The 13851-nt window shown below is 55.7% G+C and overlaps 7 protein-coding genes across 7 annotated transcripts in view; 3 read left to right on the forward strand and 4 right to left on the reverse strand.

Moving 5' to 3' along the window:
* Positions 1 to 235: 235 nt before the first annotated feature.
* Positions 236 to 487, reverse strand: PHSY_003169 (hypothetical protein; the record flags this gene model as incomplete). Its single annotated transcript, XM_012333790.1, has 1 exon — positions 236 to 487. One exon carries the CDS (start codon positions 485 to 487, stop codon positions 236 to 238), a length of 252 nt encoding a protein of 83 aa, XP_012189180.1.
* A 956-nt stretch (positions 488 to 1443) lies between these two features.
* On the reverse strand, positions 1444 to 3609 carry PHSY_003170 (hypothetical protein; the record flags this gene model as incomplete). Its single annotated transcript, XM_012333791.1, has 1 exon — positions 1444 to 3609. The coding sequence occupies one exon, from the start codon at positions 3607 to 3609 to the stop codon at positions 1444 to 1446; it is 2166 nt and encodes a 721-aa protein (XP_012189181.1).
* Positions 3610 to 4445: 836 nt separating this feature from the next.
* On the forward strand, positions 4446 to 5987 carry PHSY_003171 (anthranilate synthase component; the record flags this gene model as incomplete). Its single annotated transcript, XM_012333792.1, has 1 exon — positions 4446 to 5987. The coding sequence occupies one exon, from the start codon at positions 4446 to 4448 to the stop codon at positions 5985 to 5987; it is 1542 nt and encodes a 513-aa protein (XP_012189182.1).
* Positions 5988 to 6137: 150 nt separating this feature from the next.
* Positions 6138 to 8267, reverse strand: PHSY_003172 (hypothetical protein; the record flags this gene model as incomplete). Its single annotated transcript, XM_012333793.1, has 1 exon — positions 6138 to 8267. The coding sequence occupies one exon, from the start codon at positions 8265 to 8267 to the stop codon at positions 6138 to 6140; it is 2130 nt and encodes a 709-aa protein (XP_012189183.1).
* A 1810-nt stretch (positions 8268 to 10077) lies between these two features.
* PHSY_003173 (glycan biosynthesis protein) lies at positions 10078 to 11232 on the forward strand (the record flags this gene model as incomplete). The annotated part of the gene is made up of 1 exon (XM_012333794.1): positions 10078 to 11232. The coding sequence occupies one exon, from the start codon at positions 10078 to 10080 to the stop codon at positions 11230 to 11232; it is 1155 nt and encodes a 384-aa protein (XP_012189184.1).
* Positions 11233 to 11503: 271 nt separating this feature from the next.
* Positions 11504 to 13537, forward strand: PHSY_003174 (tRNA methyltransferase; the record flags this gene model as incomplete). The annotated part of the gene is made up of 1 exon (XM_012333795.1): positions 11504 to 13537. One exon carries the CDS (start codon positions 11504 to 11506, stop codon positions 13535 to 13537), a length of 2034 nt encoding a protein of 677 aa, XP_012189185.1.
* A 26-nt stretch (positions 13538 to 13563) lies between these two features.
* The window catches only part of PHSY_003175 (hypothetical protein), a gene marked incomplete at both ends in the record, with an annotated part of 3476 nt that continues 3188 nt past the window's right edge, over positions 13564 to 13851 (reverse strand). Inside the window, one exon of the mRNA XM_012333796.1 lies at positions 13564 to 13592. Coding sequence (XP_012189186.1) covers positions 13564 to 13592 — 29 coding nt within the window. The remainder of the gene's footprint in view (positions 13593 to 13851) is intronic.

A 13851-nucleotide genomic window follows, 5' to 3' on the forward strand; every position in this document is an offset into this window, starting at 1 on the left:
GAGGTGATGTTGAGACTAAGAGCGATTCGTGCGCCGGATCTTTGGTGATCATTCGCTATTGACAAGCTGTCAGGCCGTCACTTATCTGCCGTCATCCAGTTGCTTGCCCCTTAAGGGCTGTTCAAAATTCCGATCCATTGAACAGCCATAAACCAAAAGAGATGTCGATCGGACACGCTCGCATGCCGCTTCCAGCGTAACAACGTTCTGGCCGCCTCTCTCGGTGCTCTCCTGGCTAGTGTTGAAGGAAGGCAGAACGGAAGATACAGTGCTCCCGCCCACAGCTGGAATTTGGAGTGACCTCGATGAGCAGGACGCTACCTAACGACATGTTGAAGATCTTGCTGAGTGTGAAGCAATCGTAGGCGAGAGCTCTCTCGACCGCGTTGTCAATGGAGCGTTCTGGATTTTGAGTTGCCGGCTTTCCGGAGGCGTCAGTCACGATAGACGATCGCTGTGCGGAACCCAGAGAGTCAGAGTCTGGCATATTGTTGAGGCGCGAAGGGAGGGGTAGAGTGACTGTCGAAGGCTGACTTCTGTCAAAGGCTGAGTTCGTATAATGGAGGAAGGTCGGGAAGATAGATGGGACGTGATGCTAAGAGGCTTTAAGCTTGCATTCAGATTGTTTGCCAGCTTCACTCGGTCAGTGCCACATTCACTTTGTCACAAGAAAAACGGGCTGTCTTTTTAAGAGCAAATGAATGCACTCAAAGAGGTCCGTGTCAGAGGCGTTGAGACAAATGGGCTTCTTTTCGCATGCTCTTGCTTGTCACATACTTATCACGAGATGATCACGGGAAACACGGCTGCACGAAATTCATGCGTGGCCGCAGACAAAGGGTACCAGATCGCTTGCCAGCATTGAAAGAGTGGTGGCGATGACATTGCGTGTGAACAACATTATGGCTCGCTTTCGTGTCCTGCAATGACGATTCTCGGCGACCTGCTGCTTATCAAATTTCCAAGGCAGCTTCCGAGCTCATCTCTTTGTCCTGAGACCTACCACGATCTGGCAAGGTTTGACAATAGGCGTCCACTTTGTCAAGGTTGGTCTCAGCTGCTTGGAGTGTCACGCCTCGCAGTGCAGTTCCCTCTGCGAACCATAAAAACGAGGTACTTGCCCACCATATCTTTAGTCGTAAACGCATGGGCCAAGGAAAGAGGAATGTTTGACGATGGTGGAAGCAACAGAGGTCGAAGTACGAATCCCGGCCAGGATCACATCGATGCCATCACAGGGGGCTCGAGCCTCCCTCTGAGAGGAAGGTAGTGATCCATTCACCGAAGTTTGGCGCTGATGAGCCTGATGACATGTGACAAAGGGATTACTGCGACGCATAACCGCGTGGCACTCACATCACACATGCAGGCATCATGCACCGGTTTTGAGCCAAAAGCATGCAGCTACATAAAGGGCTAGATTGATGATAGTGACACCTGCGATTACTTTGTGATATCAATCGTCACACGATCGCCGTCGGTCAAGTTCCAGTAGGCCAATGTCTGCTTCAAAGTTGCGGGCTTTCCATTGACCTTGATCTTGATCTTGCTGGCTGCGATGGCGCTGTTGAGCAGGTCCTGGTGAACGTAGTCTCTCAAAGTGGCCACTGTCGACTTGATCGCTGCTTCGTAGGGCTCTTCTCTGGCGGAGGACTCGTCTTGACCTGGTAGGGCAAGGGTTAGTGTGACGGTGGGTCGAGCGTGTGCTTCGGTCCAAGTCTTTTCTGGATGCAACGATCCGTCCGTCTTCTTGGCTAATGTCGAAGAGGACGAGGGAAGAGGTGCTGGAGGCGCTGGTGGCGGAGACAGCTCGGTCGAGGCGGGACGCTTGAGGCCTGCACCGAAAGGTTGTGGCTGTGGCTGTGGCGACGAAAATGACGACGCGGCGACGGGCTTTGCAGGCAGCAAGCTTCCCTTTGGTAGCTGTATTGGTTTGTCGGCAGCTTCATCGTCCTGGTCGTCTTCCGGTATTGAGTCGTCCATACCAGGGAATTGCGGCCCAAATTCTGGCAGCGTCACAATAGGCTTGCCCGATAACCTGGTCATCTCTTGTTCCAAGGCCGCATTTTTGGCGATGAGGTCCATGGCCGCCTGCTTCGACTTTGCGTGACCGTCCCAGATGATCTTCTCCTTCTCCTTTGCGAGCCTCCTCTCTTCGGCCTCTCTCTTGAGCCTTGTCTCCTCGTCCTCGTCGGCACGACTCGAAGCGAGCTGCTTGAGGTAGTAGGTAGGGTCTGCACCAGCTTGAAGCGCGGCTTGTTGGGCTTTCTTGGCTTCGAGTTGCTGGCGCTGTTCGCGATAGGCGGGATTGAGCAGCTCGAATCGGACATGCTCGGCCATCTCATCGATGGCGACCTGATCACCGCAAACGGGACATTTGGTCATGGCAACTGAGGTACCGGAAGGCTTTGCACGAGACGCGAGACCACGAGGAACGTAATCCTTGCGAACCTTGATGGTGCCACCTCTGCTCCCCATTTGCTGAACCTCTTCAACGATGGGAGTTGTTGGCGTCGATGTAGATGCTTGTGCAGAGATGGAAGTTGCAGGTCTGCCCGGCATGGACAGCTCCTCGACGTCTTCGACATCGTCTGCAGCCGCGTCAGACTCCATGATCATGCTCGCCATCTTCTTCTGAGCTAACGTCATTGTCTCCATCTCGCGCAGCGAGCGCGGTGGCGGCAGATCGATGTGCTGGTCAGCCTCGGTAAGCTCCACAGTGCCGACGACAACAAAGTCCTGCCAGTCGATTTCGTTGAAAGCTTGACGCTGCTTGTCTTGATCCTCATCCTGCTTTTTGCGCTTCTCCCTTGTGTACCTTTCCCACTCAGCCCTAGCCTTTGACTGTTCGAGAAGGTAAGGCCTTGCCCCACCCTTGCCCGCCCCGAGTGACGACCTCGCACGCTGTTGAGCAATACCAGCTTGGTCTGTGGTACCATATGCACCAAGCTTGACGCTGTCGAGAACTGATAGGGGAGGCGAAATGACCTTTTGATACTGCTCAACAAGATGATTGAAGTAAGTGAAGAGCGAGTGTGATGGACGCAGGAACTCGAATTGGTAGGATTTGGACTCGCGTGAGAGGACTGATGTTGCAAAAGATCGACCTTTGCGAGCGGTGAAGAGTGCTGTGAGCTTGAGAATGTCGAGGTCGACGGCCGTGATGTTGGGAAGGTCGGCAGAGAACTCGAATGGGTGTGGCTCTGGTGGAACCTGTGTGGAGGGGCCAGCTGCCGCGTCGGTGCTTCCTCCCTGGATCGAGCTATCGGTGATGACAGCATTAGATGCAGACTCGGATGCTACCGGAGTCAAAGTCTCGCCTCGTCGCACAGCATCACGACGAGAAGCGTAGTAAGCGTGGTAAGCATCGTCTTCTTTGAGAAAGGCAAACTTTGGGTTGTTCTGTTCCGCTGCTTTGATGTTGTTCTCGAAGGACGGATCCTTCTTTGCAATCAGCTCTGCCGCCTTGTCGATAGTTCTGCGCAGCTCGGGCGGCGGATAGATGATGCCACCTGTTGAAGCAAACTTGGAGCTGGATGTGGCGGATGAGGAGGCGAGCGTGTTGTCAGAACCGTGGGCCGGAGCCGGAAGGTTGAGCGCAGGCGCCATGATCGCTGCCTGAACGCAAGCCTTGAGACACAGCAGAGACGGTGCTCGAGAGAAGGTGAGGGTGGAATGATGTGTATGGACGATGGTGTAGCGGACGATGGGATCGAAGATCGTGATGAGTGTCGTTGGTTGCACACGATTCTCGAAATCGACCGATTTGACTCAAGATTTGAATTCGGGTCTAGCATCGGCGATCTGGAAGATCTGAGCAGCCTGATATTTCTATAATATTTTGCTTTTTGAGCCTAAAAAGGGAGCAACGCAAAATTGTGACACAAAAAGGCAATATGGGAACTAAATTCGCGTTGCAGCAGCGCACAGTCCGTCGGTTACACAAACGGAAGAAAACTCAAAAGTGACTCGCATTCGCACTAAGTTATGGCATTGTCATGTTGCTTCTCAAGCATTTGCAACCCATCTCACGCCTATCACATCGCACACCCCACAAGCGATCACCGAGATAGCGGTCTCAGCGCAATCAACACGATCGAAAGCAATACCATCACAAATCGAAGGCCCACCGCCAGTCGCAGCGTCAATTCCCACCATACGTTTAGGTCATCATCCCACGCCAGCCTTATCGCGTGACACGGGCACAGAACTTGGTCCCAACTTCATCTCGCTAGGACGTCAGCTGTATCGAATACAGGGAACCCATCTGCCTAAGCACACGCGCCACCACCTCTTTGCCAAAGGCGCCTCTGGATCAGGTATATAGAGTCACTGTTGACTCCAGCATTCTCCAACATGGCTTTGGTAAGTCTCGCAGCTCCAACAGATCACCCTCAAACCCGCAACCCCGCTCACTCACACCAATTACCTCTTCGTCGTTCTGTATGTCGATAATGTTCGCCAAATCTCAGCACGCACTCAAGCCTTCGCTCGAGGAAGTCCAATCGGCGCTCCTCTCCGCCAATCCTGCCGGCAACATCATCCCTGTCTACACATCATTGCCCTCCGACCTCCTCACACCAGTCACTGCCTACCTCAAGCTCTCCAATGGCGCCGACACTTCCCGTCGCTCTTTCCTCTTCGAGTCCGTAACTGGCGGTGAGAAGATCGGCCGCTACTCGTTCATCGGCTCAGATCCTCTCAAGATCATTCGAACCGGTCCCGGGCTCGACGCACAAGGTGATCCGCTGCTCGCCATCGAAAGAGAACTCAGCCCATACAAATACATCCCCGTCCAAGGCTTGCCCACATTCACCGGTGGAGCCATCGGCTACATCAGCTACGACTGCGTCCAGTACTTTGAACCTCGAACCAAGCGCGAACTCAAAGATGTGCTTGGCATCCCAGAAAGCGTTTTCATGATCGCCGACTCGTTGATCGTGTTCGACCACGTCTTCAGCACCGTGCGCTGCGTCAGCCATGTCCATCTCACTCCAGACCTCGCCAAGAATGCCACACCTGCCGACATCGAATCGCTGTACACCAAAGCAAACGACAAGGTCAACAAGTTGATCAGCACCCTCGCTTCAGCCACAACACCCATGCCTCAGCAGCCTCCCATCCTTGCCGGTCAAGAAGCCGTCTCCAACGTTGGCAAGGCAGGCTACGAAGGCTTTGTCACCTCCCTTCGCAAGAACATTGTCAAGGGAGACATCATTCAAGCGGTCCCCTCACAACGTCTCACCCGCCGCACCACACTCCACGCCTTCAACTGCTACCGACACCTGCGCCAAGTCAACCCTTCCCCCTACATGTTCTACGTCGACTGCGGCGACTGTCAGCTCGTCGGAGCATCCCCCGAAACTCTCTGCAAGATCGAAGCCGGCAAAGTGGCAGTGCACGCCATCGCAGGAACCGTGAAACGAGGCGCCAACGATGCCGAGGACGCCGAGCTGGCCTCGCAGCTCGCCTCGTCGGTCAAAGACCAAGCCGAACACGTCATGCTCGTCGACCTCGCGCGCAACGACATCAACCGCGTCTGCGATCCCGCCACCACCCACGTCGAAACCTTCATGAACGTCGAAAAGTTCTCGCACGTCATGCACCTCACCTCGCGCATCACCGGCCATCTCCGCGACGGCAAGTCGCGCTTCGACGCCTTGCGCTCCATCTTCCCAGCCGGCACCGTTTCGGGCGCACCCAAGATCCGCGCCATCGAGCTCGTCAGCGAGCTCGAAGGCGAGAAGCGCGGCGTGTACGCCGGAGCGGTCGGGAGGATCGATTTTGCCGACAGGGAGATGGACGTGTGCATCGCCATCCGGACGATGACGTTCAAGGATGGGTATGCGTACCTGCAGGCAGGGGGTGGGATCGTCTATGATAGCGTGGAGGAGGACGAGTATGTGGAGACGATCAACAAGCTGGGTGCCAACATCAGGTGTATTGCCCAGGCGGAGGAGTATTACTCTCAACAGCAGAAGGCGTAGCTCGGTGGCGTTCTGATCGTGTCCACGAAACTGCAATGCAAACACAATGCCAAGTCTCAACGCATACATGCAGCTGGTTTGTGAGAAAGAGACTGTGTTGTTCAGAAAGCTACAAAAACGAAGGTGCGTTGTTCTCGACTCCGAGAAACTTCAAGCGCGAATACCAGCCTCTCTCAAGCTATTCTTCTCGAGACTGTCCCTCAACGCCTCACTGAGCGAAAGCGTTCCCCGCGTCCCCCTGGACCTGCTCTCGTTGACCTGTGGAATGATACTCTCCTCCCTGTACTGCATTGCGAAACCGTTGCTGCCACCGCTCGATGAGGCGGATCTCTTCAGCCCCGTCGCCGCCACGGGATTGGAGATATTCAGAATACTCGAGGACCTCCTCGCAGCTCTCTTGTTCAACTTTGTGATTCCACCGAAGAACTTTCCCCCACCACCGGCGCGTTTCGAGTAGTCGCTGGGTGACATTCCAGCGACAGTTCGGTTGAGGGGCCAATGCGAGGAGATAGAGTGGTGGTCCAGATCGTCTTGTTCGAGATGTCGTCGAGAGTCGTGATCGAGGATCTCGGATTTGGACATGCGGGAGGCGTTGAGGAAGTCGGTCATGGAGACTTCGGTTGCAGCACGACGAGGTGGCGGGGAGGTGAAGGGATACATCTCGAAATCGTCGTCGAGCGAGGAGGTGGAGCAGGAGGAGATGGTGGAGACGTCGTTGGACGGGTGGGAGGCTTTGCGAGATGGATCGTAGCGCTGGGTGACGCTGGATGAGACGGCGGTAGAGGTGTTCTTCCGCAGGCTGGCGATGCTCACTCCGCCACTGGGCTGTTTGACAGTCGCGGTGGCAGCGGCAGAGGTGGAGGGCTTGGCAGCAGCGGCTGCTGCTGAACCGTCCTTGATCGCACGCTTAGCCCGCGAAGGACGAACGACCGTCGCTGGCCGTGCCACAATATGTGCAGCTGCAGCCCGGTCACTATCCATCTCCATCTGCCTCGTCGATCGAGCATCCTCGAATTCGTCCTCGTCCTCCTCAACAACCACTTCACCTCCACCCCCGCCTTGCCCTCCCTTGCCGCCGTGCTGAATGGAACCAAACATGTTCTGACTTCCCAACATGGACAGCACGTTCTTGCGCAAGATACCCAACTCGGTCTCGACCTTGATCTTCTCCTCGGCGGTGCGCTTGAGCGCGTCTGCCAGCGTATCCGCTCGTGCCAGTGTAAACTTTAGCGCAAGTCTCAGTGCGTTGACTTCGTCCGCTGAAGTGGCCGTTTCGACGTTGGTGGTGGAGGGGGAGGAGGAGAAGGTGGGACTCTCACATGCTTCAGCGACGTCTTGTTGGAAGGCGAGTACGCGGACGGCTTCGAGCGTGGTGAGCGAGCGGATCCAACTCGACGATTCCTGTTTGGTGGTAGGAGAAGCTGGTTGCGAGGGGGAAGATTTGGTGCAGGTGTCTATACCCAGGCCGGTATTGGTCGCCAGCTCGTCCATCGTCGGCACAGACTTACGGTACGAGCTGCTCCGCTTCACCCTAGGAGGTGGCGGCGGCGAAGTCGACTTTTGATCTTCGTCGTGGGCAGCCTTGGTAGGTGAGGAGCCGACGACGGTACTAGTAAAGTCCTCGGCGTCAGGGCTTCCCATCAGAGGCGAATTGCATGCTGATCTGTCGAAGCTCTGCTCCAACACACGAAGACTCTCCAGAGCAGCAGAGGGCGACATGGCCACACCATCCGAGTGTTTCTTGAGCCCCTCCTTCTCTTTGCTGTCTTGTCGAAGCATCGGACTTCCCGGAGTCGTCGGTGTCGGTGTACGACTCTGACTCAGCTGCGGAGTCGAAGCCTTGGAACCGGAGGAAGACATCTTGACCATCGCGTCTTCGCCGCTCTTTGCCGAATCGCTTTGGGAAGAGTCGCTGTGCTGCATCTCAACAGCCTTGCTGGCCATCTTGTAGCTCACCGCGGTGTGATTCGAAGAAGCAACGCTGACCGGTCTCTCTCTACGGGAAAGGGGGCGGATGGAGGTCGAGAAGTGTCTTGGTTTCAGGTCAGCCAGGATCTTTTGGACCAACTCATCGTGCTCTTCCTGCGTCAAAGCGACACTCGAAGGCTTGTAGGATTTGCGATTGCTCCTGCTGAGGATGCTCGGTGCGGCCAAAGTGCTGCTCGTCCTATTATCGCGGTGCGAGAGCCTGCGTGTGCTCGGGTTAGGCGACGAAGCGGCGCTCAGACCTGGTGTAGGCGGAAGCGCCGTGCACGGGGGAGGCACGGGCGAAGGTACCATATCAGGCGAAGCGTGCTGCGACAGCGAGTGGGATCGGTAGTGCAGCCTAGGCGAGGCTTGAGCGATGTTGCGCGAGACCCTGTTTGCGGTAAGGATCTCGGAAGGCGTGAGCGCGACGGAAGCGCGAGAGGAGGCGCTTGAGGAGGGGCGTGCGTCGTGGGACTCGAGCATAGCTATTGTGGCGCTTTGTGGCAAGGGGAAGTAGACACAATGAAGTCGAGATGGCCAGACGGGTGGCGCAACTAGCAAACGAGGCCGGAGAGCCTTCCGCTTTTGTTCTCACGGAAGTGTGCTTACGAGCCAACTTTTTGGCGGTCAGAGCGTTATGTGGGAGCGATTTGAGGCCCACAGGTAAAGGCGAGGAGAACTCAAGGCCATCCGACCGCCGAGTGATGCTACGAAGCGATAGGGGACTGTTCGAAGCGTGTGGGTCGAGCTAAAAAGTTCGTCAACGTCCGCGTGATGAACGAGGGACGATATGACGCTGCGTGACAGGCAATGAAGCAGTGGGGGAAAGGGGACTTTGCGAAGGAGAGAAGAGATTGCTTTTATTGTCTGTTACACAAGAATGGGGCTTGGGTTGTTCCTTGGCATATAATGGGAACGAAAGCATCGCAGAAGCACGATTTCATGTGGGGACGCACAGCGGGTACGACATCGCAATGCTTGAGAAGCAGTGAGACAAGGCACCAAAGACGAGGACGGGAACAGAGAAGGAGAGGACAACCGGAAAAATAAGCTGCACGGTCAAGGACGGGGAAGGAGGCTGGTAACGACCCAGAGCACATTGGCAGCGACGTCGGCGTAGTGATGTTAACGAACAAACGGCAAAGCACAACGTCGTGTGTGGTGCGACTACTGCACAGCCTGCATATAGTGAATACTGCGAGCTGCTGGGTTGACAGGACTCAACTCAGGCTGGGCATTCATGCGTTGCGTACATTAATTTACCGCACAAACGACACTCTCTGCACGCACAGAGAATGATTCGCAAATCCCCAACCTGCGTTTTTTGTCACGCACTGCTGGAAGTACGGTGTGACTTGCGAGGCTCCTGACCTCGCTTATGAGGGCATGCTTCTTTTGGCGCTAAGTTAGCCAGAGTATGTTTGTGTTGGAAAGAGAGAGGTGAGACATGGTTTGAGTGTTGCACCATCGCTGAGACTGAATTTGGACCCCGGTTTTCTGGTTGAGGCTTGGGTTGCGTGGTTGCGTGGTTGGCGACGCCGGGCGGGATTCGACGGGTAAAAGCGAGATTGAAATTCAGCATGACCCGTGTGAGCGTCGAGCGGGCAGCGATTGCAGCGTCAAGGACATGAGCATGCACAGCTGCAGATACAGTGAGCAGTCTTCTGACTTGCCTATGAATCTGCACCAGCTTTCGCAGACATGATCCAGCTCGTATCCACCAGCCGAATGGAACGGCTTGGCAAGTGTATTCACTCGGCTCGTACGTCTCGACCCACCTCGAGACTCGGAATGATGGCAAGAAGCACACATCGAGTCGGACATGGTGCAGCAGTAGATGATGACGACGCACAGCAACAGAATTTTCGTTGCGACTGCAGACGAGCATGCAGCAAGATGCATCGGGTGCCATGTCGATGCATCTATTCGCCACCAAAAGGCTAGACAAGCTCGCTAAAGCGAACAAACAAGGACCCTGTTTTGCGAGCCGAAGCCGTAACCGAATGCCAGCATCGCCTCGTCTCTGAGCAAGCTCGACCTAATAATGTAACAAATTGCCCGAGGCGCATGCAGATCATGGTAAGGTATCACATGAAATGTTGCGATTGACGTCTAGCGGAGAATGATGGGGCTTTGCCACGACGCCAGGATCGAAGTTCATGCAAGATACTACGAGGCTCGATGTCGTTTCTTTTCGGCCTCGAATGTTACATCGCATTTAGTCGACATCTCCGCACAAAATCACACTTCAGGTGCGCACGTTCCTCGATTGCTTTTTGACGCCAGAGTCAACCGTTTCTTCTCATGCAAGCTTCAACTCGTCCACACGCGACATCGATCATCGCTTCATCCCTCACCATTCATAGTGTCCGAGACACCAGCATCGACCAAGATGGCGGATATGCATCCACTGCAAATGGCGCGCATGGCCATCCCGCGCCCCCAATTCTTCCTCGTCGTCTTGATCGGATCGTTCCTCGTGCAATTCATGATCGCAGGCTTGCGAATTCAGCACGACGACAAGGAAATGGCGGCACTCGGATCAATACGAACGCTTCCCTCGTCTGCTCTCCTTGTTACTGCGCATCCGGATGACGAGGCCATGTTCTTTGCGCCCGCCGTTCAGGCGCTGGCTGCAGCAGGCACCTCGATTTTCGCCTTGTGTCTCTCCACCGGTAATGCTGCAGGATTGGGTATGAAACGCACCGAAGAGCTGTTCGCCAGCTACGATCAGCTCGGCGTTTCAGCTTCACGGGTCAAGTACCTCGACGATGCAAAACTGCAGGACTCGATGGAAGGCATCTGGCCAAACGAACACATCTCGTCGGTGGTAGCAAAACACATCGACTCCCTCTCCCAGCCCATCGATGCGCTCATCACCTTTGACAAGCGAGGCGTATCCGAGCACCTCAATCACATTGCGGCGTACAACGGCACGCGTGATACTGCTGTCGCCCGCAACCTTGCTCTGTACGTACTTCCTACTTTGGAGGTATGGGAAAAATACACCTCTGTGCCCTCGGCTGTTTGGGAGACGATCTCTTACTCCGGTTACGCTCCTCCGTCGAGCGGTAACAAGACAGCAGCGTACGAGCCAGCGTCGGAGATTATGGTCCTTGCAAGCTCGGCTCAGTACGTCAAGGCGGTTCAGGCCATGTTCAAGCATCAGACCCAGCTCGAGTGGTTTAGGTACCTCTACCTCGTCTTCAGCAGATACATGTTTTCCAACAGGCTGGTGCTCTGGACTCCTGAACTCGATTTGGATCTCGAAGAATGATCAGCAGCTTTCGAATCCTGTATTCTATGCAGCAATAATATGCCAAGGACGACCGCACTATCTCGTGGGGATGCGGCATGTGCTTGAAAGTGTGTTGCGTGCATTGGCTTCATCCATCGGAACTCGGATTTGAGTGTCATCTTTTTTGAGTTTTGGTGCAGCGAAGAATCAAAAAAAGAGGTCTCGCTGTTCGGAACTGGTCCCACACCTCTTCCTATCAACCTCAAACCCAGCTTTCCAGCTCCTGCAGCGATTCTCGAAAGCTCAGCACATGCTCGCAAAGGTCTTCAAGACCCAATTCATTCGTCGTGCTGCTTCACCTGCGATTCTCGAAAGCCTCACTCGCGCTCCAGTCCCGAGCCTCCGCAGCGCTCTCCAGCGTCCTGGCACCGATACCGGTAGCAGCCGCATCCCTCTTCTTGGTCCGCTCACGATGTCGACCTCCTCTCTTGCAGCACAGGATCCATCCGCGAGGACAATAACTACCCGCACCGCCATGCGTCAGAACAAGCTCGTCGTTTCTGCCCCTGCATCCGTTTCGCGGCTCACCGGCAACGAACCGCAGCTCGAAACCATGCAAGGAGCACAAGAGCTTCTCGAACAGCTCAAACCCTCATTTATTTCGCAACACAGCTTGCAAGCCATCGGACTGTCAGGGCGACAGCTGCCGCTCTTAACAAAGGACGAAAAGGTCATGCCGTACCTCTTCAACGCAGCTGGTGTACGCTACGTCCAACCACATCCAAACGGCGATCCCTCGCAACGATTCCTTCTCCTCAACGTCCCCTCTTCGTCACCCACACCCGACGTCATCGTCTCCACCATCTCGCAGCATAACCTCGAGCACATTCCCAGCTTCGAACTTTCCCTCGGCTACGACAACCTCTCATCCGATCAGATACTCGAAGCTCTCCTGCCCTCCACCATCGTTTCCGCCGACGGCGTGCCCACGGGCTTCACCATAGTCGGACACATCGCCCACCTGAACCTACTTCCGACATACCTTCCCTTCCGCTACCTCGTCGGCTCCATCATCCTCTCCAAACACGCGCCCGCACTTCGAACCGTCGTCAACAAACTCGATTCCATCGACACCGAATTCCGTTTCTTCCAGATGGAGCTTCTCGCCGGAGAGCCCGAGTACATCGCTCGAGTCAGCGAGAGCGACTGCACGTTCGAATTCGACTTCAGGACGGTGTATTGGAACTCGAGGTTGCATGCCGAACACATGAGGCTGATCAGGAAGTGCAGACCGAACCAGGTCTTGGCGGATGTGATGGCAGGTGTGGGTCCGTTTGCCGTGCCAGCGGCGAAGAGGGGGGCGTGGGTGTTGGCGAATGACCTCAATCCGAGCAGCTACGAGAGTCTGGCGAAGAATGCGAGGTTGAACAAGGTCGAGTTGGGAGACAAGGGGAGAAGGGAGCAGGATGGAGGTTTGGTGGCCAGGTGTATGGATGGGAGGGAGTTTGTCAAGTGGAGTATGGTCGAAACTTGGAACAGAGGATTTGCGGGCAGGCCGCGGGGTTTCGATGGTGAAAACGAGGAGGCCGAAGACGAGAGGTTGAGGGAGAGCGCTAGGAAGCAGGTGAAAGAACAGGCAAAGAAGAACCGTGCACTTCACGCCGCCCGTCAAGCAGCACCCACCGACACCACAACCACCGCCACCGCCGCGATCTCAACCCTCTCCATCACCGACACACCCGCGCCCCCCATCGAGCGTCATCCTTCGCCGCAACTCGTCTCGCACTTCATCATGAACCTCCCCGCCTCCGCGCTCGAATTCCTCGACGCCTTCATCGGAGCCTACACGCATCTCTCCAGCATCGTCGGCAAAGACGCGCTCGTCTCGCACCTCTCGCTCGCCTCCTCCTCTGCGCACCTCCACCCTCTGCCCATGATCCACGTCCACTGTTTCTCCAAAGACCCCTTCACGCCGGCACTGGACATCCTCACGCGCGCCAACGCCGCTCTCTCCCTCCCTCCCCACTCCCCGCACCGGCTTAAAGCGAAACCCATCCAACCACCTCCGCAGACCTTCGCTGGCCTCCGCAAATCCTCTTCCACCCAGGACGTAGGGAACTACCTCACCTCCCACCCGAACTACCACAGGTACGCTTCCCTCACATCGCCGCAGGAGTTCATGCACGCCGTGGAACAGGAGTGGGTGGAAAGAGATGCTGGAGAACATACACCCGAACTGTCCATCCACTACGTTAGAGATGTTGCGCCTAACAAGCAGATGTATTGCTTGAGCTTCAGATGCCCCGAGCAGGTGTTGTGGGCCGATGAGACGCAGCAGGAGTGAGAATGGAGAAAGAAACAAAATGACATTCAAAACAAGTAGACACCTGTGTATCGGACTGCGAGATAACCCAAAGAAAAAGACCGAGAGAAGAGCTTTGAGAGATCGAAACGCTGGCTGTGATACAGTCGCGATCAAAAGTTGCCCAACCTGTAACCGCCAGCTGTGGCATGGAAGAAGCTCGCCTGAGCACCCGCATTACCACCGCTACCATACATCCCTGCTCCTCCACCACCCGGCGGACCACCTGCACCACCAGACGCAGTCGCAGCACCACCCGCCCCCATACCCCCCGTCGCCGCCGCCGCTGCCGCTGC

This window comes from Pseudozyma hubeiensis (genome assembly GCF_000403515.1).
Source record: "Pseudozyma hubeiensis SY62 DNA, scaffold: PHS32, whole genome shotgun sequence".
In the NCBI taxonomy this organism is placed as follows: Eukaryota; Fungi; Basidiomycota; class Ustilaginomycetes; order Ustilaginales; family Ustilaginaceae; genus Pseudozyma; species Pseudozyma hubeiensis.